Source organism: Onychostruthus taczanowskii, unplaced genomic scaffold (genome assembly GCF_017590055.1).
Source record: "Onychostruthus taczanowskii isolate IOZ18803 unplaced genomic scaffold, ASM1759005v1 scaffold31, whole genome shotgun sequence".
NCBI lineage: Eukaryota > Metazoa > Chordata > Aves > Passeriformes > Passeridae > Onychostruthus > Onychostruthus taczanowskii.
The window spans coordinates 8,352,536-8,376,068 of record NW_024500461.1 but is presented as its reverse complement, the minus strand read 5'-3'; the positions used below and the strand labels follow the sequence as shown (position 1 = coordinate 8,376,068).

The 23,533-nt window shown below is 39.2% G+C and overlaps 2 protein-coding genes across 2 annotated transcripts in view; both read right to left on the bottom strand.

Moving 5' to 3' along the window:
* NR1H4 (nuclear receptor subfamily 1 group H member 4) overlaps positions 1–2,496 on the bottom strand; it is a 55,266-nt gene extending 52,770 nt beyond the window's left edge. Inside the window, exon 1 of the mRNA XM_041409786.1 lies at positions 2,388–2,496. The gene's annotated coding sequence lies outside the window, so the exon portion shown is untranslated. The remainder of the gene's footprint in view (positions 1–2,387) is intronic.
* On the bottom strand, positions 972–19,842 carry SLC17A8 (solute carrier family 17 member 8). The gene is made up of 11 exons (XM_041409746.1): positions 19,510–19,842; positions 17,331–17,449; positions 13,847–13,961; positions 13,313–13,400; positions 11,394–11,480; positions 10,333–10,472; positions 8,679–8,828; positions 6,072–6,204; positions 4,702–4,812; positions 3,218–3,345; positions 972–2,579 (listed from the first exon to the last, which is right to left on the bottom strand). Exons 1-11 carry the CDS (start codon positions 19,840–19,842, stop codon positions 2,241–2,243), a joined length of 1,743 nt encoding a protein of 580 aa, XP_041265680.1. The 3' UTR covers positions 972–2,240.
* Between the last annotated feature and the right edge of the window lie 3,691 nt (positions 19,843–23,533).

Genomic DNA, 23,533 nt, shown 5'->3' with positions numbered 1-23,533 from the left:
AACTCCCTTTGTATTCCTCTTCACGACAGAAAAGTTACCCTTCATCATTACTAGAAAAATGATGCTGCTTCTAAGCAAATGTTACGGTTTCTAGAGTAATACATTGTCTGGTCATCTCTTTTCTCCCTCAGATTATACTTACACAGATTCTTATATTGAATCCTTTCATAACATGGTTTTTTCTATCAGACTTCCTGTAGCAACTATAGGAATGTTGCATTACTGGAGAGGGAGGAAGAAGCTGTTTGCTTTGCACATATGCAAAGTGGTGGACCTCTTTCTTTTGTAAATTGTGGTGAATGTTGCAAAATAGTTTGACGGTAGCTGGTCCTGCTATTGTGATAGATGAGAATATTTGACCCAAGTTCCTGCCAATTAAATCCCCAAAAGCTGACTATCACCTGAAAGAACTAAGATATTTTCTTATACCTGTTCTAAATATCAGTAGTGAAATAAGAAACTCTAGTCTAAAATGAGTTTTTGAATTTTAAAAAAATATTATTTTCTGACCTAGCAGCACAAAGTGACAAGTTTTTTGGTCTGGCTTATTAATAAATTGATTTTTTTTAAAAGCAGGATTGAGCTGTACCATAAAACTACCTCTTTCGTTAGATTATCTCCTCGTATCAAAAGTCTTCACTGTAGTCAAATTAGGCATTCAATTCACTTTCCTTCTTACCCATATACAGTTGCAGATTGGATTTTGCTGAGTAGAAGAGATACAAGAGACACGAACAGCAAATTAGCTAATTTCCCAATATACCAGTATGTAGGGAAGATAAATCATCCATGGATTCAAATGAATGTACAAGTATAATTGCACCCATGCTATTCAATTGCACCTCAATAAAATAGTAACACGCATCTGAGAAATGTTCAAATGTTGGGTGCATCACAGTGGCTGCACGCAGTACATGAGAACAATAATACTGAAACATCACAAAGCACAGCATAGGCTAGACAAGATAGCTTTCACTTGAATTTAATGAGGCAGTAGTCATAATGAGAGAAAAACTAAATCACATCTCACTGAAATTATAAATTATCCATTCTGAAAAGAGTATTAATGCCACAATGAGTCTCTGAGTTGCAGCTAACTGAGATGATACAGCATTCTCCACTGTTTGATTCTAAAAATGGTAGAAAAAGGCAAAAGCCACTTTATACTGTCAAATGTATACCAATGGCAGAGGATAATTACTTTTATACATAGGTACCCTGTTAACTCTCAAATGGTACAGTGCTTCATTCTTAGCAAGAACAAGACTGAGGCATTGAAAAGTTACAGATCCAGAACTAAATACTCCTGTGAGTAATCTCATTCACCTAAACGAGGACTATTGGTGTTGAGAGCAGGAATTCTATAACACTAGAAAAATATATTCAAATTACTTCACAATAATGAATTGAGTGAGAATCCTAATCAAAACAGGGCTAAAATTTCCTTGCATAAGGATTATTAATATTGCATCACTAACGATGATTTTGTATTCAAAATTATTTCATGCCAGCACAAAAGCTTTGGAGGGGGAGAAATTTTACAAGTATCCATTTTATGGTCTTATCCATACTCTGTGGGGTGTGCATATAAAGATATCTGCCAATCAATTTGTAGGAACTGTTGAAGCAATCCTGTGCCACCTCTGCCACATGTTCCTCTTCCCCTTGTTGAGTGACTATTAGTAATTAATTAAATCCTACTGTCATAAATCTGCTTTTCCCTCTGCTCTGATCTTTCAGCATGAGCTTGTGGTTTGACATGGATTAAGCAGTTCAAATGCCATTATACAGGAATCCTAAAAATGTCAAAGCAGGGCTGCTCACTGCAGATGGTGACAGCACTGGAGACCCAGGGATTACACAGATCACCATGGATCCACCATCTGGTATCACTTGTCCTTTCTCTGTTCAGATGAGATGGTGAGGGAACTCCTTGCTCCTACAGTAAGTTCTAGAGCTTGCATCAAGCAGCAGCCCTGCCAGGGCTGGTCATCTAACTGGCACAGAATCTCTCCCAAGGTCATACAATGGCAGGGAGAGGATTTAGGATCACTTATCCCACTCCTATTGTTGTTAGCCTTCTTACACACCACTGGAAGGGAACTACCACCCCTCAAATCTAGCCACATAGCCAGATGTTGTGTAATTGAATAAGACAATAAATGCTAATACCAGATGATTTGGGCAGCTAGGCAGGAGTCATGGGAGCAGCTGCTATACAAATCTTACAGTTTCAAGTGTTAAGACAAATCTTGAAAATTTCCATTTTCATAATGGTAAGAAGTCTGTTCCTCCATGTCTTGAGTTACTTGCTTTTGCTTCCTCCATTCCCTTCTCTGTACTTCGCTATTTTGACTGGTAGCACCATACATTTTCTTTGGACTTACAAAAGTTTCATTGTTCATCTCTGTTTCTTCTGCCAGTTCATCCTGATCAATTATTCCACATTTCTCTTCACTGAGGTTTTCCGGGTCAGCCCATTCCTGCTTCTCCCCAGAGGCAAAGATAGCGTAGAATATCACACCGCTGTAATGCACCAGGGCTGCAATCAGAAAGACGTTCTGCCATTCTTCACGGGTCTGAAAGAATGGTGCAGGTTTCATTAAGTTTCTAGTAATAATAAATATCGCTCTCCGAATTATACCATGAATTAGCACATATTGAGGAATGACTGTGATCACTGTTTGATTCCTGATGCTGAAGATAGAGCAACTTATGAGAACCATTGCAAAGATAAATATATATATATATATATATAACTACAGCAAATATAATAAAACTTAGGTTTTTTTGTTGGTTTTTTTGTCACAGTAAAGTTTCTCTCTTGCATGTGAAATATTTGTGGAGTTGGAAATGCAGGGATTTCTCTAACAATGACACAAATATTATTGTAGATCAATGTTTGCTTAGAAACTCTACCACAGGGATATGGATGCATTGTTGAGGAGTCTTCCAAGGCCTGTATGCATTGCACAGTTGTGTGGAGATACTACAGAGACTCAGACTCAGGTGGTATTAAATAATATCTGCCTACAAAGATAATTAGTTATAATAGCTGAGAATTAGGCCAAAGTGGTAATTAAAAAGTGCACATTTAAGACAAACAAAAAGCAGCTGCAGAGACCAGTGATGGAATGGCATCCCCAGGAATCTTTGAAATGCCTTAAATTTGTTGCATTGCCTAACCCTTTTCCTAGAAAACATGGAGAAATGTTACCTTATGTTTTGTCATTGCACCAACGATGAGTGGGCACACCATTCCTGACAGCGTCCCCACGCCGTTGGAGATCCCCATCAGAATGCTGGCATAACGAGGGGCTATGTCCAAGTGATTCACATTGAAGCCTACAAAAAGGAGAGAAAGCTGTACAGCATTGCACTACCAGGAAACAGGGCTTTCTACAGCCATTCTGGTTGAAGAAGACTGAAAAGGTTAGCAACCTCCCTACTTCACCTCTGAAGATTATGTTGTATAGAAAATAAAGTTTAGTTTGGCCCTGTTTAAGTGTCTGTACTTTCCATTTTCTCATACTGGAACAGTGAACTTGGAAAATATTTTTAATTAAGGAATCAATGCCTCAAATTAGTGAAATGTCTTCTATCTTTTTATTTATGTAGTAGTGTTTTTAATTAATTTCTTTCAGTGTTTTAACCATGTGAGTGGCTTAACAGCAGTTTAACAACATAATAAAAAAACAGAATATAAACCAGCAGGAAAAACAATCATCCTTACTGTAGTGTGTCTTCTCAGCACATATTTTATTAAGAAATAAAAACAAATACTAAATATCAGCTCAGATATTTATCATTCCTTAGGTAATGCAAATTAGTCATATTAACTATGGTTGATCACAAGAAGTGATGATTAATTCTAAGTGCATGGTAATAAATAAGGTAAGCAATAGACTACTGGGAAAATCCTGCAATAAAAGTTGATTGATAGAAATGGCCGGCTATGCAAGGACCTTGTTACTGAGCAGCAAAAAAACTTCACCATTTTCAGAATCCTGAAATAACTGAAGACCAGCAGTTACTTAGCTGGTCAATTTTGTTCAATAGATCCGTGTTCTTGGCAGTCTTCTTGGAAGATCTTCAATCTTCTTAAGAAAATCTTTAATCTTCATAGCAAAAGGAGGTTTTTTTTCAGTGATGCTGGTACTGATGGTGCCATAAAGCAGCTTGAGACTACAAAACGTGGATGAGACTCATGAAAGTGTTAGAAACAACTTCTGCAGAAGGGCTGGATGTAGGATGCAACAGGGGAGGGCTGACATAGAAAGCAGAAATCAGGTGCTAGGTTTGGGGACGGGATTGCACCTGTAGCAATAGCCTTTGTGCAGCTATTCTCTGCAGAGTAATTCTCTCTCTCCCTTTCTGTCTCTCTTTCCTTTTAAGCATACAGTTAAATAGGATGAAAAGGTGACTGCCAGTGTAAAAGTATATTAGAAAATAACAGCATAAAGCTGATGTAAATTGGGATCGATAAAGAGCAGGTTCTTTCAAAGCTTCGGGTATTGTGTGCAACATGTTTCATAGATACCAAAGTAAATTAGTTCTGATATGGGAAGAAATAACAAACACCCCATAAGTTGCCACGTTAAGAGCAAACAAAATAATAGAAATTATGACAGTAAGAACAGTGAGGATAATAACATCAGTTTTATCATGAACAGTAAAAGCAAGAATAAGATTAATTCTTACCTGAAATTGCAAAGCCACTGAAGCCCACTGCTAACACCAGAAAGGAAATAGCCACACCTTTTGTGTGAGAATAACCAACCACCAAAAGCAAGGTTGCTTCCATGCCAAAGCCTTCCAATTAAACATATGAGAATGAATTACATTTAAATATCTAGTTGCCATGAAAATACTAATAAGCACTATCGAGAATAATAGCTTGAAATGAGAGAAAATTATTTTGTATCTTTTAGCTATTCTTGAACACACTTGGTAGCTCTGTGCATTTGCAGAAATATTTGTATATTTATTGTTTGAGAATACATCTTTTTTTTCTCCTCATTCACTGCTGTACAGATGACCCAAGCAGTTGGTGAAGTTACTTCACTGTATTCACTGAGAAATACAGGAAGAGAATTGAGAAAGTGAGTATGTGCAAGGACAGAAAAATTCACAAACAAACAAACGTTTGAGTGAAAGAATAAAAACACTTGTCTTTAATTTCTCATGGTTGTAGTGATACAAGATGTTCTTAGTAAATGGAACAAAAGAGTGTTTTACATACAACTGTGCTACCAACACAACAGGACATCCCTGAGCATCACAGGGAACTTCCAGTCTCCACCATTAATATTTTCTAATATGTAACATTACACCTTCTGTTTTGTTTTATTTTAATGACACTATTAATAAGCCCTGAAAATACAATTAATTTAACCATCCTTTCTGAAGATGCATAGCCAAGTTATGTGGTATCACTGGCTGCAGACATCTCTATTTCTAGGAGCCCATGCCATCTATAAATAATGCAAGCCAGCAATTGACAGTGGGCAACTAACTACTCTACAGGCTGCCTGGCTTGAAATCTTTTCTCTAATTCAATATCAATCATACGTGCCACTGATTTTTCAGTTCAGTGACTGAATTGGAAACAAATTATTTTGTACTGAGTTAATATCGTCCTGTTCATCCTTCACTTTTTACCCCCACCCTCAACCTTTCAGCCTTAACTTGTCTGTGGGCTCTTCTGGGAGTAGCAAATGGGAACATGGCCAGTTACTTCAAGAATGTGTCCACTGGGAAAGGGTCTTTCCATCACCATGGTACAGGGTTAACTTTGTATGAGTTTGCAGCATGAGGCCTATTTGATCATACTATGCCCATTCAATTATTAACCAGACTTCTTGTCTCCTCCCTTTTTTAAAGCATGCTTATATGAGTAAGGATTTATGTCATGAGGCATCAGCTCTCCACTTATTGCTTCAGATTAACCAGCTATAAATGCTATCTTGAGTAAATTGTCTCTTGTTACAATTAAACATGGATGAAACTATGATATTTGCATCGACTGCAGCACACAAATGAAATGTCATATTTTCAGAATCCAATAATACCTCCACAGTTCATGACCTTCCTTACAGTGGTAGTGGTTAAGATCTTCCTGCTCCGTAAGAAGTCAGCTAGTTGCCCTCCAATGGGCACAATGATTGTCATGACCATGTGAGGAACTGCTGACAAAAGGCCAACCTGCAATTAGACAAGAGTGCTTAACTGTCATTTCTCCTTCAGGATTTAGGGGCAAGAGAACATGAAGCATAATGTTTTTTCACCTCTTTTCCCCTGAATCAGTTTATCTGATTACAGCAGATTCTCAAAACTGGGTGAGGGAAGAAAGATCTCCTTGTGGCCCATGAGGAAAAACCAGAGCACAAGTGAGAACTTCACCTTAGAAAAGCCATGCAATATCCCGTTCATATTAAATTCTATCATAGACATCACAAAGCCCTGTCATATGTGTCCTGATAGTGGAGTGCTTTATCTTGGTTTTCAACTGTGTTTTTTATATTTTTGTTATTCATGTTCTCGAGGACCTCCTTCCTGAACAACAAATCAATCCCTGTTGCCTGCCTCTGTGTAAGGGAAGGAAGCACCTGCACATCGCATAGGGACTAAGACCATACAAGCATAAAACCTGACTTCATGAAACAATTTTACAAAATAAATAATTATATATGTAAAAACATTGATTTCTTTTTATTCTTGTGGGATTACAGCCTACAAACTGATGTTCACCTTCTTTTCATTTTCCCAGAATTCCAGAATTGTTGAGATTGGAAGGAGCTCCTTCTGCTCAAGCTGGATTGCCTAGAGAATGTTGCCCAGAAATGTTGTCCAGACAGCTCCTGAGCATCTCCAAGGATGGAGATTCCAGAACCACTCAGAGGAACCTGTTCCAGTACACATTCATCCTCACAGCAAAAAAGTGTTTCCTCATGTTCAGAAGGAACCTCCCATGTTTCAGTTCTTGCCCAGAGCACTTACTGAAAAGAGCCTATTTTCATTTTCTTTACACTCTCCTTTCAGATATTTGTACATATGGACGAGAACCCTGATGAGCCTTCTCTTTTCCAGGCTAAACAGTCCCAGCTCTCTCAGCCTTTGCTCATAGGAGAAATATTTCCACTCCTTCATGGCACTTCATTGGACTCTCTCCACTACGTCCTTGTCTCTCTTGTTCTGTGGAGCCCAGCACTGGACACAGTACTTCAGGTGTGCCCTCACGAGTGCTGCGTAGAGGGGAAAGATCACCTCCTTTTACCTGGTGGTGTTTTCATGATGCAGCCCAGCATGCCATTAGTCTTTACTGCAAGGATACACTGCTGGCTCGTGTCCAGCCTGGTGTTCAGCAGCACCCCCAGGTCCTTTCCAGCTAAGCTGCTTTCCAGCTGGGCAGATCCCCACATGTACTGGTGCACAGGTTTGTTCTTCCCCAGGTGCAGGACTTTACACTTTCCCTCACTGGGCTGCATGAGGCTCCTGCTTCACCAGCCTGCCAGGGCTCCTCTGTAACAACAGCACAACCCTGCAGTGTAGCAGCCACTGCTCCCAGTATTGTGTCATTGCAAACCTGCTGAGGGTACACTCTGCTGCATCATCCAGGTCATTAATGAAGATGTCAAATAGGATCAGACTCAGTACTACCCCTGAGACAGAGTTTTAGTGATCAGCATGTCATCTTCTGGAAGCTTTTCTTTGAAGCAGTAAATTAGTGAGAAGTTTGAATTTACTTTCTTCAGTGTGCAACCTTCTTACATTGACAGTTGGTTTTACACTGGTTTCAAATTAGTGCAGTTCACAGAGATGCAACTCTAGCATTAATGAAAAGCAGCTCAGAATAAACAGTTTTGTTTTTTCTTAATATCCCTCTTCTTCATCTCCATGCTGTATTTGACCATTTAGACTGTCATTGCTACCATGCCACAACCATTGCTTCTCTTGCAGAGCCTGGGCACACAGTGCTCCCAGAACAGATAAATAATGATGTTCTTTGTTATCAGCCTTCAACTTGCTTGAAAATAATTACCACATAGCAAGTATGGTTGCTAAATGAAAGAGTTTTTAAAACTTTTCTAAAACAATTATTCTGTATTCCTTATTCATCCCCTGAAGAGGAAGTATAACAATTCTGATTTTAATGAAGTGGTGGTGGTGGCATGGAATATAAACCTATAAAGAATTTGATCTTCACTGCTGATGAAAGTCACAAAAATCAAGAGGAGGATAAAAATTACCTGATTAAATGTTGAATGGTCAACACTAAACAAAATGTACATTTCTATTTACTTAGTGGTTTTTCATTATATGTGGGGGGTTTTAATCAACTATTTCCCAAAATAACTTCTCCATTCTTTCCTTTTTCTAATAATTTCGTACTCACATACTTTAATTTCTATCAGGTCAGCAGAAGTATGTAATCCCAAATACTGGGAATAATCTACTGTAACGATTCCAGGTCTATCTGGCCCTCCTCAAACAACTAAACTATAGCACTAAGTGCCATGCCCAGTTATTTCTTGAACATCTCCAGGTATGATGTTGACGTCCTCTCTGGGGAGACCATTCCAATATTTAACCACCCTTTCAGTGAAGAAATTCTTCCTGATGTTCAACCTAAAACCTTCCATACTTCATAAGGTCACTGCTTATTCTCAGATATTTACCTTGCTTATTGCAAATCCAAAGACTTCTTCAAAGTAAGCAGGCTGACTTATAAGGAGCAAATAGAAGGTCCAACTTCTGCAGAAGTTTGCCACAATGATTGCATAAACTGGCATTGAAGTGAAAAATCTCTTCCATGGAGTACTAAATTTCTAGGGGAAAAAAAGCCCACAAAATTGGGTAGATAGAGGCAAAATAAAGAACCAATCTCTTTTATTATCAAGCCTATTTGATGCATTGCATACAACTTACATCGCAGATCACTTAAAATGCAAGTGAAAGATATCTCTTGAACTACTGGTAAAAACAAGAAATTTTCTTAGAAGTTAGGATTTTTAAGGTGGATACTGCACTGCTATTACCCTGCTTACTGAAATTACATGGGGTCTTCTGGAATTCTGCTAGTGGGATAACAGGATCAGTAAAAGAATCAAAGAAAACTAGAGAAAACCTTGTGCCATTCCCCACTTTTTGGCTTGATGCAGTTTGAGACATTCTGTTGAAAGGAGTGGGGGGGAAAAGGGTTGTCCAAGCTAAGACACATGCAGTAGCACAGCAACAAGCAGCTATCTGCTTCAACCTAATTAGTTTAATTCAGAAAAAAAAAGACCTGTGGTACAGAATTTAATTTTTGTAACTTGCTTTTTTGGCATTTTCAACTAGTATTATGCTCCAATACTCCATACAGCAGGAAACACTTCAGAAACCTATTGATTTTTAATAAAATTCCAATCAGAAGCTGAAATCTGTAGCTATGGCAATGCACATTGATATTCTCCTTTTTTCAGAAAAAATATTAATTGTGTTCTTCAGGTCACCATATGCCTGCAATTGTGTGTGCACCCATGAAGTTGGTCCCAGTTTCCTCTGCAGAAAAACCATAATTCTGCAAGGAAAATCCACGACCTGGAACAACTGTGTGTGTGTCTCCAGCCAAGACTTGATCAGCCAAATTTCAGATGCATGCCCAAAAAGACAGTCTGGTATTTTACACTCCTAGCAAGGCTGTTACCCAAAACATGTAGAGGAAAAAACTGGAGTTACTTTGTTCCAGAATGTTCAAAACTTAAAGCTAAGAATGAACAGTTTATCAAGAAACACCTTTGTTTTTCACTACTGGAAAAAAAAATTGCCTAAGGTAACAGAGGGAAGTTAGATGGGAAAATAGGTTTTAACTCAAAGTTTCCAGGACCTTCTCAGAGAGAGGATGAGAAGTCTTAAAGGACCTGAGCTGCTGTGAGAGTGAGCACAGCAGAAACCCAGTCCTTAAACTATTAGATTTACAATCATGCTTAATCAGAAGTTAAAAAGGCAAATGGATAATTTAGTATCTCCAGTCAGATTCTTATGTAGCTAAATCCATGAATATTTTTTAGACCAATCATGACAGTTACTCAAGAGCAGGAGACCAGAATGTGTGGTTCCTCCTCTCAACCCATCCTTTTCCTCCCTAGATCAGAGAAGCTACATAAGCCAAGAGTTTTAACAGCATTACAAGTTTTCCTGTACTCATCCAGTCCAGCTGCAAGAGGCTGATTCTGTAATTTTCTTGAAAGGAAAAGCCCCTATTTCTGCTAACAGTATCCATCCAGTCATATGCTGATCTTCTGCAAAGTGCTCACAAATGACAACAAGGAAAACCTGTTTTTTACTTACACTTGCATTAGCTAGGCTGGCTCCTTCTCCTATACTTGTTTCTATATATATTCTTTCTTCACTGGTTATTGTTGGGTGCACAGCAGGGCTCTCATAGGCATGAAGCAGCCAAAACACGTACCAAACAATCCCAAACATTCCTGAAGAGGCAGGAAAAGCAACTTGGTTTTCAAAGCCAATAAAGCCACACTTCAGTATCTGCAAGCTTTGAAGTTTGTTTCAAGTGCCAGCTAAACAAAACCTGCAAAGAAATTATGCCCAGGGCAGTAACAAAATATGGCAACTAACTCTGTACATAGTATGCCTGCTTGCAAAGAATTTGAGCATTTTGTCACTTTTATTACGTTATGTACAGGGCAAAGAAAAGGCAGGAAGAAAACTCTCTGTAGAACCTAGGGGAAAAAAAAAAAAGCAGATGCGCCATAAAGGGGTGGTAATCTGCATGAAGGGATTTCACTGTAAGATGGCAATGGCAAATCTTGTGCTGTGTCCTGTATTTCTGGCGAGGACAGAGAAAACTCACTTTAACTGGGCTGCTGATGTGCAATGCTGATTGCAGCCACCTCTGCCATACACTGTGAGGGGAAGAATGAGGCACCACAGATCAGCCACAAGGCCATACCCACGGGACCACTTTGTAAAGGTGGCACTGCTTTATTAAAGATGGGCAGCATGGGGAAGATTTCTCAGGGCAGAAGTTTCCAGGTCCATTTGGCTCTCTGTCAGCAGCATTTGCTGTAAGTTTTGCTGTTAGTGTGCACTCTGGGGCAGGTCCCACACAACTGTTTGTGCTGCGGGGAAACCTTTGTAACCCCATCCAATCCTGTCACTGGGTGACCATGGGCTGCAGCCTGGTCATTACAATTTTACAACCTTTTGTAACAGATGATTATGAAATGAAAGCTCTCAGAATCTGCAATAAGTATGGAAGAAATTGGAGCACCTATTTGCAATGTCTTCATTCATCAAAACAACTTTGATCCATCCTTGTTAGACAGGTTTTAATAAATGACTGGCAGTACTGATCTACTGCCAGATGTCCTTCATGTTGGGCAACTCACCATAAATATAAAAGACTGATGACCATCCTATGTACTCTACTAGCACACCTGCCAGGGGCATGGCCACCACTGCACCTGCGTAGGACCCTGAAGAGAAAACAGATCAGTAAAACATGTCAGCTGTGGTAGGTGTGCCCAGTTTTCACAGCAGATGATCCAGACAGTGCTCATGACAGCAGAACTGGAGGGAAGTGTTTGACTGACTTTTTATGAACTTGGAGAATGGGATGGAAGCTGGGGTGACAGGAAGCACTGACTCCTCATGTGTCACCAGTCTCATTTTGCAGAGTTGTGCCCTGTAGGGAAATAGGATTTGCAAATCCAAGAGTGATGACAGATGACTACAGAGGCAGATGATGTTCTTGAGTGGGAAATCCCACCTGACACTCTGGTGTGTGAGGTGAGTTTTGGAGAAGATAATGGACCAAGTTTCAGAAGCTTCATGGAGGAATTCTGATGGCTGCAGATATGTTGGGAGGCTCTCGTCATGGCTCTAGACCCATGACCACACAAGCACTGGTAGCAGAGAGGGTGTTCAAACCAACCCTGAGTCTGTGTAATCATGCTTGATTCATATCAACAACATATCAATAACAAACAAACAGCTGGAATAAATAGGCAGATGTTGACAGGGGAATAAAAGAGGATAAAAATGTGGTCTGTGCCAAGGATTCTCATTGGGAAATACATAATACTGGTGAAATATATTTCTAAGTGTCTCATAGAAAGAGATGAATATTTAAATGCAATCTAGATAATAGGTTTCAGTGCAAGACAGTGCCAATGGCTTTACATGTTGCTCCAAATTATTCTAGGAAAGAGATACTTGTGGTTTTGAGAGTAGTACATGTTTTGTTAATAAACATTTGTTAATGCTCTACTCGTTAAGAAATACTTCTCTGCAATGGTTACAGTGATCCTTCTCCCTCATCTTCATGTAACTCATTTTTCCTACAGCTTTCCTACAGAAAAGCCCTAGGCCAGAACGTAGATAGAAAATCCAGGAACCTGCTTAACCTGGATTTTCCTAATTTTTCCATTGTTCCTATGCACCTTTCAAGTGCAAGGATCAGTGACCTGTTGCCACTAAAATGGATGTCAAGCTGAAGGATGGATCTTTCTCTAGAGATCCCATGCTAGGAATTTCAAGGAGAGAACACTGAGAGTGGAGAGGCTTTTCTTTGGGTCTTTTCTTCTGCAGGAAGTGAAAACACCTGAATAATTAAAACCTGAAGCCATCTGTAGTAAAAACAAAATTCCCATAATATACGAACATGGGGCTTTTTCCACTCGCTTCACTCTTCCTTTTATTTTTTCTCTTGTTTTTTAGTGCTGTGTTTTCCCCAGCCATACAATTCTACTACTGATGGACAGAATTTTTTTTTTCCTGTGACTTTTACATTTTTACTGAACATTTTCTGCTATAGACATTCATCTTCAGCTGTCAGCATTGGAAAGGGACACAGAGAAAACAGCAAAGTACATGTCTGATCATAACTCAAAACAGAATGAAGCAGGACAGCTGCTGGCAAGAAGTCACATCACCTCCGCTGCAGTATATTGAGCAACCAGCCTAAAGTAATGAAGATAATTTCAGATAATTTTAAAATGTGTGTTTGATTAGGAGCATCCATTGAGTATGTATAATAAACAGAATCCCTAAGGATGATCCAAATAAAAAAAATACAATATAATTTATCTCATGTAAACCTCTTTAGTTTATTATGAGAGCTATTTTGAGTGTTGGCGTTAAATGATAAAATGATGGCATATTGAACAAAAAAAGACTCACAAGTTCCTAAGCTTAGGGTACATGCTGAATGCACCCAAGGGCAGAGGATCTATGCAGCTCCTTCCAACAACGACATTAATAAAATAAATCTCAAAAGGATATAAACCATATCAGCCCATCAACTCACCACAGAATGAAGTGGTAGCCAGCCTGCTCCTCTCCAGCGGCGGGGCCCACTTGCTCCACATCCCGTGGCAGGCTGGGTACGTGACACCCTGGCAGACATTTCACACATCACATGATTTGCTTTCACTGTGTTCCACCTGAAGCAGTTGCTGATACTATCCCTACTGCCTAGCTGTTTGTCACCATGGAATAATACAGGAAGGATAAGGTAAGTCTGGAAGCACTCCATTGTTTGAGCATGAAGATGTCACACTAATCTGAATTGCCTATTACCTGAATAGTAATATGTTCTGAGGTAAAAACACTGTCTAGTATATGCAGTTGATGGCACAAGAAAACTAAAATAACTCAAATTGCAGCACCAGAAATATAATTTTTCTTTACTTTAAGTAAACTTAGAAATATAAATCAGTATCATCTCAAAATGAGATATATTGATGAGAAACCCTGATCGAAAGAGATCTTCTGGTTCTTCCTGAACCAAATCTCAAAATCAAACTCTGTTTGAAAGGACCAAAATGGTGTGTGCTCCTACCTCCACCAAACCTTGAAGAATCCTTACAAACATTACACAGCCATAATGCACTCTGGCTGCAGAAGGGATGATCATGTTCAATGTAGATGTGAGAAAGATAGCTGCACCAAATACCCTATGGAGAAAAGCAGCATGAAAGGGAATACAATTATTATCTATTCCTCAGAAGTATTTTCATGTTCCATTTATAAATATTTATAAATTCATTTTAAAATATATTGTTACTATTCTTTTTTTTTCTTTTCATAAGTATTTAAATTGTTTGCATTTCAGTCTCTGAAAACTTGTTCACAGGAAATACATGTGACTTCATTTTTGTGTATGGTCTTATTCACAGGAGGATCAATGGTTGTGTTATAGCATGAAAAATTTACAGTCAGAGAACAACACTGTTTTATCTAAATTCTCCACACCTATTGAAAAAAGCAACAACCCATGCCTAGAGAGCTCATTATCTGAGTGACAACAAAGCACTAAACAGATGAGCACAAAAGCAAAGAAACTAAGCAGGCTTCTATATAAACCGGTTCCTTTGTCACTTCTCTAAGTGTCAAAGGAACTGATTTATATAGAAAACAGTCTGAAAATATGAATTGGAATGCAAAGCCCACAGTCATATCTCAACATTTAGGAGACTGCTTTAAAAGCCAAGTAAACATTTAACTGAGAAATAAGTATTATCTCTCTGTTGTGATCCCTGAAGAAAAGACTTCTGCCTTTTGCTTTCTTACCACTAATAGAAATATCAGGTCTGTTGTCATAACACTATTGACTCAGGGAACTACAGCAAACCATGTGAATTAATAACCATGTGAAAGAAGAAACTGTAACAAAGAGAACATGTTGAATTATCCAAACAGCTATCTCTAAAGACTGAGTTTCCAATCTCTGCTACTTTTCTTAATGCCAAGTCTTAACATGCCTTGGTTGTAAGTGCATCATTTACACCGAGTTAGAACTAGTCAATCTTCTGCTACTATTTAAAGGGCTGAGTATTGTTTCCACAGACACAGCATCTTTTCATCAATTCACTGCCATTTATCCCAAAGAAGTTCATCTCCACTTTGACAATAAATATTCCAGTTTTTTTCAATTCATTCACATATTCTTCTGTCCTCGCTACCAAGATTCCTGGACAGCTGCCGCTTTTGTATCAAAACAGACTTCTTCAGCTATAGACTGCTCTGCCCACCAGGGTGCCCTTACTGAAAACTGATATTGAGAGGTGCCTCGTGTTTCATGCCTCCACCAAGCAATTCTGAAATCACATTTAGATACGTGTTTGAGGATAAGCACCAAGTTAAAGGGATGACACCAGTAAATGGTTGATGAACTTTTTGATGGAATGCAGATCTACATCAATTTGGGTGAATGTTTTGAGTAAATTACGTAGCGTTAGAGGGGTTTGGTGCAAACCCATAAAGCACTCAATATTTTCAGCCATTATGAGATCCATTTGAATCCCTCACTATTACAGATAATTATGTGCATTAGAGAAGTGCCTGGGGTGGGTCATCCGTACGTATGTTCAAGGTTGCACAGTTTAAACAAGTGGCAAAGGAGTCTTTGCCTAAATCTGTAAGGTCAGTATTAGCCTAGAATCTCATTTCCAGAGTGCATCTGGGACAAAATAAAGTTTTTCCTCTTTCTAGGGCTGGTAGGTTCATTGGCCAGAGAACCCCTGTTTTCCTGCCCTGTGTCTTAGCAAATAACCCCTCTGAAACTGAAACTTGGCACCACTGGTGAACCTACCTGAGCTGAAATTGGTTGGGTAAACAAGAAATAAAGGAAAAACATGGACTTAGTGAATCCTATTACTGCAAATAGAAATTCTCTTTGAGCTCAGCTCTTGAGCTATTTTTGTTCCTCAGCAAATTCTACTCCTAAACTCAGTTATGACAGGCAAATCCATAATGTGATGTTATAGTATAGCATTAGATTGAGTTGGAAACTCTCACAGGAATACAAGCAGAATTTTCTGTGCTTGCGAACAGCCTGTACTTAAGGAAACACTCTGCTGACAGTGTATGGTGTAAACATTGTTATTTTACTGTTTGCAAGTAAATTAAGGAAACAAAAGCTAAACTAATAATATGCTGAATTATTCAGCCAACAGTGTGCACATCTGTGTTTTGGAGCCCTCCTGATGCAAAAGCTGGTGGCAAGACTAGAAAGGCTGGAGAAGTGATTAAGCTTAGCTAATTTGTTTGGCTTACTTGGCAGATGGAAAAATATTCTGCCTAGGTTCTGTTACGTAGTAGAGAAATTAATAACTGAGGATGAGAACAGTGCTGGAGAAGGCATGCAAACCAAATGCTGAGTAACTTTTTGTTATGGACAGAAGAGAGTGGGACTGAACAGTCTGGACAATTCTATGGGATGACTCTGTTCTGGAGAAATTTTCACAAGGGCATATGGGTGGGAAGAACATCCAGGCAGTCTTGTAACCCCTACAGCTCTTTGCAGAATGCAGAAAGCAAAGTACTTTGATTTGGGGCAAAGTACAACATAAAACTGGTCTTAAAGACCCTTTCCAGTTCTGGCACTATTTGTAGATAAGTCACATCTTGTTTGCAAAGAACAAAGTTAGTACCAGCCATCTTTTTTTTATTTTAATCTGTAGATCCCAAGTACCCTTAATATGCACATCCATGAGCTCATTCACAACCAGCTGTCTTCAGACAACCTCCCTCTCTCTTGTGATAATATTCAAAGTTCTGAAGACCTTTTGAAGTAAAGTCTAAAATCAAAGTTAACATTGATAAATGTAGCTAGTTTTTCTTATTCACATTTTCAAAAGCAGTTGAATTTAAAAAAATAATAAAAATTGGCTGACAAACACATTCATCATAAAAAATAAAATCTGTACAGATTCTCAGACTTCACCAATCAGAAATCAGGAGGCTCTATTAGAAGTTCTATCCAATCTTAATTACAGTCAGTACTCTATCTAGCCTTGGCAAGGATATTTGTGTGCATAAGGCTAGATCTGTGACTTCAGATCATAAATAGTTCTGTAATTCCTTTATTCCCAGCTTCAGTCTACAGGAACTGTGAACTGTTAAAGAAGGAAGACCAAACACTGCTGGAAAACTATTGTTTGGTGTTGAGGTAAAAAGCACTAAGGCAACTTCTTAAAGACAAATGCTTCAACCATTGTTGGAAGCACTAAGTGTGACTTTACTTGAACTCTACAGAAAGTATTATTGTTTAGAGAAGAAATGTGTAAATATTTGAGATGAACAAGTTAAATTGAAAACATCACCAAATGACCCATAATGAAAGTCTTGTCCTCTGAAATAATTTTTGATTAATTATTATTAATTATTAATTATTAATAATAATTATTGAAAAATACTGAATTTTCAGCTTCAGATGTGCATTTCTGAAACACTAATTTGCTATTTTGAGTAATTCCCATTTACACAGTGTAAAACAGTTGTCAAGTTCTAAAGCTTAATTTATTTGCTTGCTGTTTTCTTACCTATTAGCAGCCAATTTATTTGAGATGAACCCTCCTGGAATTTGTGTCACAATGTAACCCCAGAAAAAAGAGCCATGAATGAGTCCTACAGTCTCTGGATCCCAGTTGAATTGGGCTGTCTGTAAAGGAAATGGGACACATGCTGCAAGATAAAGCATACTCATTGTAAGGTAACTATTGCTTAGGAGTCACACAGAAGTCACCCCATGCTCCAAATCCAGCCTCTTTACACTGGCTGCTCAGGATCGCTGAGCTTGAAAGCCCCCAGTTAAGGCAAAAGGATGCTCAATTCCCCTGTGAGATTACTGCTTTTGCTCTTAGGAGTGGGAAAGGTTTCAGCCATAAAGTAGCTAATGCTGGACCTTCAACTTCGCCACTTGCCACTTGGGCTCATTAAACTTGAAGCCTTTGCTTTCAAGACTGCTCAGAGTTATAAGAAGGACCTGATACCTTTCAATGGACATGCCCATTTTCCCAAGATTATCAAGGTTGCTTAAGTCCTTTGAGTTGATTTGTTTCCTGGTCAGATTTGTTCATAGCTCTCCCTGTCAAGGCCCAACTCTAATGATCCACTGCCAGCATTAAATGGCATGGAGCAGAAAAGAGTTGGGGGTGAGGAGAACCTCTGAAGACAAAGCAATCTGAAAATAAAATCAGATAACACTAGCCAGTGACTAGTTTACCTTTTGTTAGAAGTGATGCCACTGTAGCCAGTTGTCTCTAAAATACCAGAGAGAACTGGCAACTGTAGTGATAAGCATTAACATTTCTTTTTTCAATATTACTTTCTGCACGTTAAAAGGAAAACAGTTTTTCCCACTACATTGATTTTTTGCTCACAAAGAAGCAAACTGAAAAACAGCTCGTTGTTTGACCTACAGCCAGATGGCATTAATTAGCCAGACATGTTTACAGAAGGCTAAAGGGTTTTCCTCCCCATCAATACGCATTTTGATGTGTCCCACTTTCCTGTGCTGGCTGAAGCACTTCTGTTTAAACACCTAACTTTCTACTGGCAATTTCCAGTTGAGTTTCTAGGTAGAGTTAATTTCTGAAAGCAGAAACACCATGAGATATGGAAGAAAGTTCCTCCTGATTCAGGAGATGTTCATGCCCAACCACTATGAGTTTAGATTTGTGGAAGAAATTTACTCCCATTTTCTGAAATTACCTCTTCTGAGCTTCTCAACCTATGCAGGCACAAACTTTCTCTTGCTTAAGTCCAGAACCTGGAAGCCCCAGCAGGACCATGGGGAGCAGGGATTAGACTGAATAAATACAAATTCAGTAGGAAGTCTAAGCATGGGTCCTATGATCATAAGTCATGGAGACAGGCATACTTTTAACACTGCATATTTATGATAGACATTTTCTGCACTCTTCTTTACCAAAAGTTAAAAGATGTAGGAGAAAAGCTGATGAATATTTGCACAGCATTTCATTCAAGAGTCAAGATTCCTATGAATTTGTTAGGCCAAAAACATTCAAAAGATAATAAAAAATAAGTCAACAAGTAGAGTGAATGTAGGGATTTAAGTTAATAAAATCCATAAAGGGACACTTGACATCACAAATACTGAGGAAGGGTGGGGAACTGCTGGTATGCACTGATAAAGCTGTGTAGGATCTGGTGCGGACCACATGCCATCCACTGCAAATTTGAAAACAGCTTGGCACCTAGCTCTTAATAGCTCCAGACAACAATCTACGCTGTCAAAAACCTGATGCCTAATTGCCAGTGACTGCTTTAAGGTCTTGAAAATTATGATATGAATGTAGTGGCTGCAGACCTACATAAAATAATTGATAATTCCTTCTGCAGCAGCATCAGAGCACATTTCCCTGAGAGAGAATAAAGAGCAAAAGCTTCTGCCACCACAGCAAAATCTGTCTACAACTGACAGATCAGTGACCTGGGAGACACGCAGACTAATTCAGTTCTCATTTCAGATACTTATATCCTCTCAATGACACTGCAAATCCTCAGATCTTGAAGGTTTTTATGTGACTTCATCACATAAATAGGAATTAAATGCCTGCATATCTATGTGCATCAACAATGACGTGTCTCCCTCCTCCTGTTTTTTTAATCTGTGCATACACAGGACTTTGCTGTGTGGCATTTGGGTGATTTCGCAATGGATCTGCTCAGAGCAGTGAAAGGAAGATGTCTTCTCACCCGCAGCTCTGGCTTCCCATCGACATAGACGGTGTTGTTGTTGACCATCTCCACGATGGCCACGCCCAGGTTGCACCTGATGCCGAAGGAGATGCAGAAGCCCAGGCCGCTCATGATGGCGATGATGTAGCGCTTGGGCAGGCCGCAGCAGTAGCACTGGCACAGCGTGGGCCTACGGCTGCTCGCCGCCACGGGCCGCCCCTCCGCCGTCAGCTCCAGGGGCTCCTCCTCCACGTGGGTGCCATCGATCTTCCTAAACAGACGAGGGAAGAAAAAATGAAGGCGTCCTGTGGTCTCAGTAAAATTTGCTGAAACGTGGATGGACAGCTCCATGCTCTGGTCACCTGCCAGCTCCTGTTGTGAGGTGCTTGTCCCCGGGCGGTTGTGAGGTAAGGCTGGACAGGCTGTGAAAGGTTAGCAGCGACCACACTTTTTCCTGACTGACTTCTGAAGGTTGCACGTCTGAACCATCTAGCCAGACAGCCAGCTGCAACAATGTTCACAGGGTACTCGTGAGCATAACTGTGAGGTCTAACTGGAGGTCTGTTGTGATAAATTCCACTGATTCTTAGGCAAATTTACATATTAATAAATTAACCATAATTTCTGACTAGATCTACTAAGCAGAGCTGCCAGTAGGTTTCAATAAAAAGGGCAAATACAACACAAAGCATGGTTTCACTCAGCCCCAAACTTCCTGGAATTTGTTTTCTCCTGTGAGACAAAAATCAGGGCTGTACAGCAGAGGAGAAACCTCTCTGGAATCAGATCCCCTATTAAAGACACAAAAGTGACAGGCCCAGACTTTCTTTTCCCATCAGTTACCAACTAACACAGGAGTGCAGCTCCTCAGGGTTTGCATGTCCAGCCTTTCCTTTTCCTGCAGGCAATCTACCTGAGATATTCATATTTAACAAAATGGCACTTCCATGCAATCTGGAATTGCATGATAGTGCAATTAAAATTTAATTTGGTCTCTCAGTCTGATTAGGGCTATTAATATCATGCTGCAGGACCAGGCAAAGTCTGTGGTAGGAAAGGTGAGGTAAGAAAGAACTAGACACACCCACCAGACCAGAGCTAAATAATTCCTTTTCTAACATTACCTTTCCAGGTCTATTTTAAAATGCATATTATGGTTGTTCTGACATGCTGAAACATTTAAGGACATGGCTAGCTGTGAATATGTGACTAACCCACTGAAAACTAACCATAAATTTAAGATTAGCATTTACTAAGAGAGGCCTTGATCAGCAGCCTTTCAGTTTTGGCATCACCCTGAAGCACTGAGCTCAGGATCCAGCTCTTTATGTGCCTGCCATGGCGTACTGAGAAAATATGAATAGTTAATTAACCTAAAGGAAGCCCAGCTTGCCATGTAAAATGATGAGATTATTTCATTCACTCCTTTCTGATAAGGAATAATTTATTTCCTTCTTCCACACATCTGGCTGAGTGTATTTGAAATCTAATGTATATATTTGATATGTATTTGAAACATCAGTTTTCAGAATGAAAATCAAGATAAACAAATGCTGACAGAGCATGCCTGGATGGGCTCCATCTGACTGGGTTGGGTTTTTTGGGACATCGTTGGTTAAATCACTGCTTTTCCCAGTTGCTTGAAGTCTACCCACAATCTTACAGATAGTGCTCTGCACTAGACAGTTTGCAGATAAACATGGTAAGTATGGCTTCTTGTGCACTTAAATATATCTTTCCAATATAAAGTTTCACTTAAAAATCTCATCATTTTTAGGCTCTAGAGCTAACTGGAGCATCATTTACCATATTATTCCTTTTTACATCACAATATAAACCCATTATTTCAGCCATAGTCTTAGAAAAAGAAAATAAGCATGCTACAGTCCACCAGCTCACATTTTCAAGAAACACTAGAATCACAGTGTTTTGGGCCAGAATGGAAGTCCTGGGATTATTTTATTTAATTCCTTTCTCAAACTAGTGCTCACTGCAAAGTAAGATCCTTAGCTCATTGTCACACTGGAGCAAAGACTTCCCATTCAAGCAAGGTAACACAGAAAATGTAACCTTACTGTGGTGTTATTGGGGGTGATTGAGATCTTATGATGCACCTGCAGGGAAACAGCATTTGTTAGTGAAATGGAAGTAGAGAGACTAATTCAGTCAGGCACTTGAAAAAGAAGAAACCATATATTCCATGCTCTATGTGTTAATAGAGGTAAGTGTAAACAGAATGAGATATCAAAAATAAAGATCTCAGGAAGTGAAAAAACAATTGAATAATTATTTTTGGAACTGCTGTCATCTCCAAAGTGTTATTAACAAGCCAAAAGAAAAAAATTGTCTTCCGCTAACAGAATATAAGATATTGATGGAATTAAATCAATTAACAATTTTCCAAATATTACCAGACTCTATTTATAAGAAAGACATTAGACTTTAGGGGGTGCATTATTTTGGGCAGCTGGTAAAGATTAGACACTTCATGCAAAGCCAAAACATCTGGACATTTTCAGCTGGCTGTCAATTCAGATAGGCATGAAAACATCTTTCTGCCCCAAATTCAGTGCTAAAAGTGGTGACCTAGGACTAGAACTATGGACCAATATTGTCTCTGCAGAGAAATTAATCATTCTGCTATTGTATTTCACTAACTAAAAGGAGAAAGTTGAGGATTGATCCATCACCCCAAATCCACACAGTTTATTTCCTACTCCCGGAGATTAATTTCAATGCCTCTATACCAGAAGAAAGAAGAAAACTATTTTTCGGTAGCAGTCCAAACACATCAGTATTAGAGCAGTGCAAACATTCACACAGCCAGTGTCTTCACTGTTTTTCTGGTTTTATTTTATTGAACAGGTACATAATGGAAATATAGCAACTCCATGAAATGAAGAGAAATTTATCTTCCAATCGATCAATGTATTTTTGCAGTGTCAGTGAAAATTTTTACTAGTTGCAGACCAATGACTTAGAAGAAAACTGCTTCAGGGCCAGTGCTCTCCTCTAATTATCAGCCTCATGCAAGAGATGCAGATGTGTATTTTCCTGCACAGGAAATGTTCATTTCTTAGATCTGTTTTTCCTTTTTTCAGCAAATGTACAACACTTGGCAAGTAAGAGCTAAGTTATTTGAATCTGCATCCATATTCTGTGCCCAAATGTCATAACTTTATGCAACAATTCTCTTTTTTATTGAATGCCTACTCTGGCAAATACAGAATTTTGAAAGCATGAAAGACATTGTAAAAATCCCTATCAGTAATAAGTAAAATCCCTAGAGCACATATACATTCAGCTCTCTATATTTAAGGGGGTATTAGCAGAGGAATTAGTTCTTTCTAGGTGTACTAGAATTTAGTTTTGTTTTATTAAAAACTCATTGATTCTACAGTAACAGGCAAATGTTAATAAATGTGTTAAAACACATTGTAGAATGGATTTCACCAGATGTGGCAGTCTTTCACAGGCAGCTGGAGCACAATCGTACACAATGTTCAAAGCTCACACCTACAAATACAGTACCTACAATGATCCCTATGTAATTTAGGAACCTATACAGCAATTATCAAAAAATATCACTAATCCAAAAGCAGATACAATCTCCTAAGATCTTATTAATTCTTTCGGGATGTGTCCAGGTGATAATTTTCCATAAAAACATCCTGTATTTGATGCATTGGTACCAAATCCCTGCACAAATATCCAAACTCTCTTGAGTTACTCAGGGCATAGGACCTCTCTTGCTGGTTTCTGCACAGTATTTCCATGAAACCCACAACACGGCAGGCTCAGACACTGAGGGACTGCATGTGCCAGGTGCTGCACTCCTGGGCTGCAGGGCAGTCTGTCCTCAGCAGGGATGTTTGCCCGTGGGGTGCTGCAGTGCAGCGCTGCACGAGTGCACCGTGCCCTGGCACTAACAGTGCTACAAAGGCACGACTGGTGCATCAGCTGGGTCTACACACCCCACACAGTGTTCTCAGCACTGCACGGTCTGGGAGGCTCCAAGCTGCCCCTGCTTTTGCACAAAGGG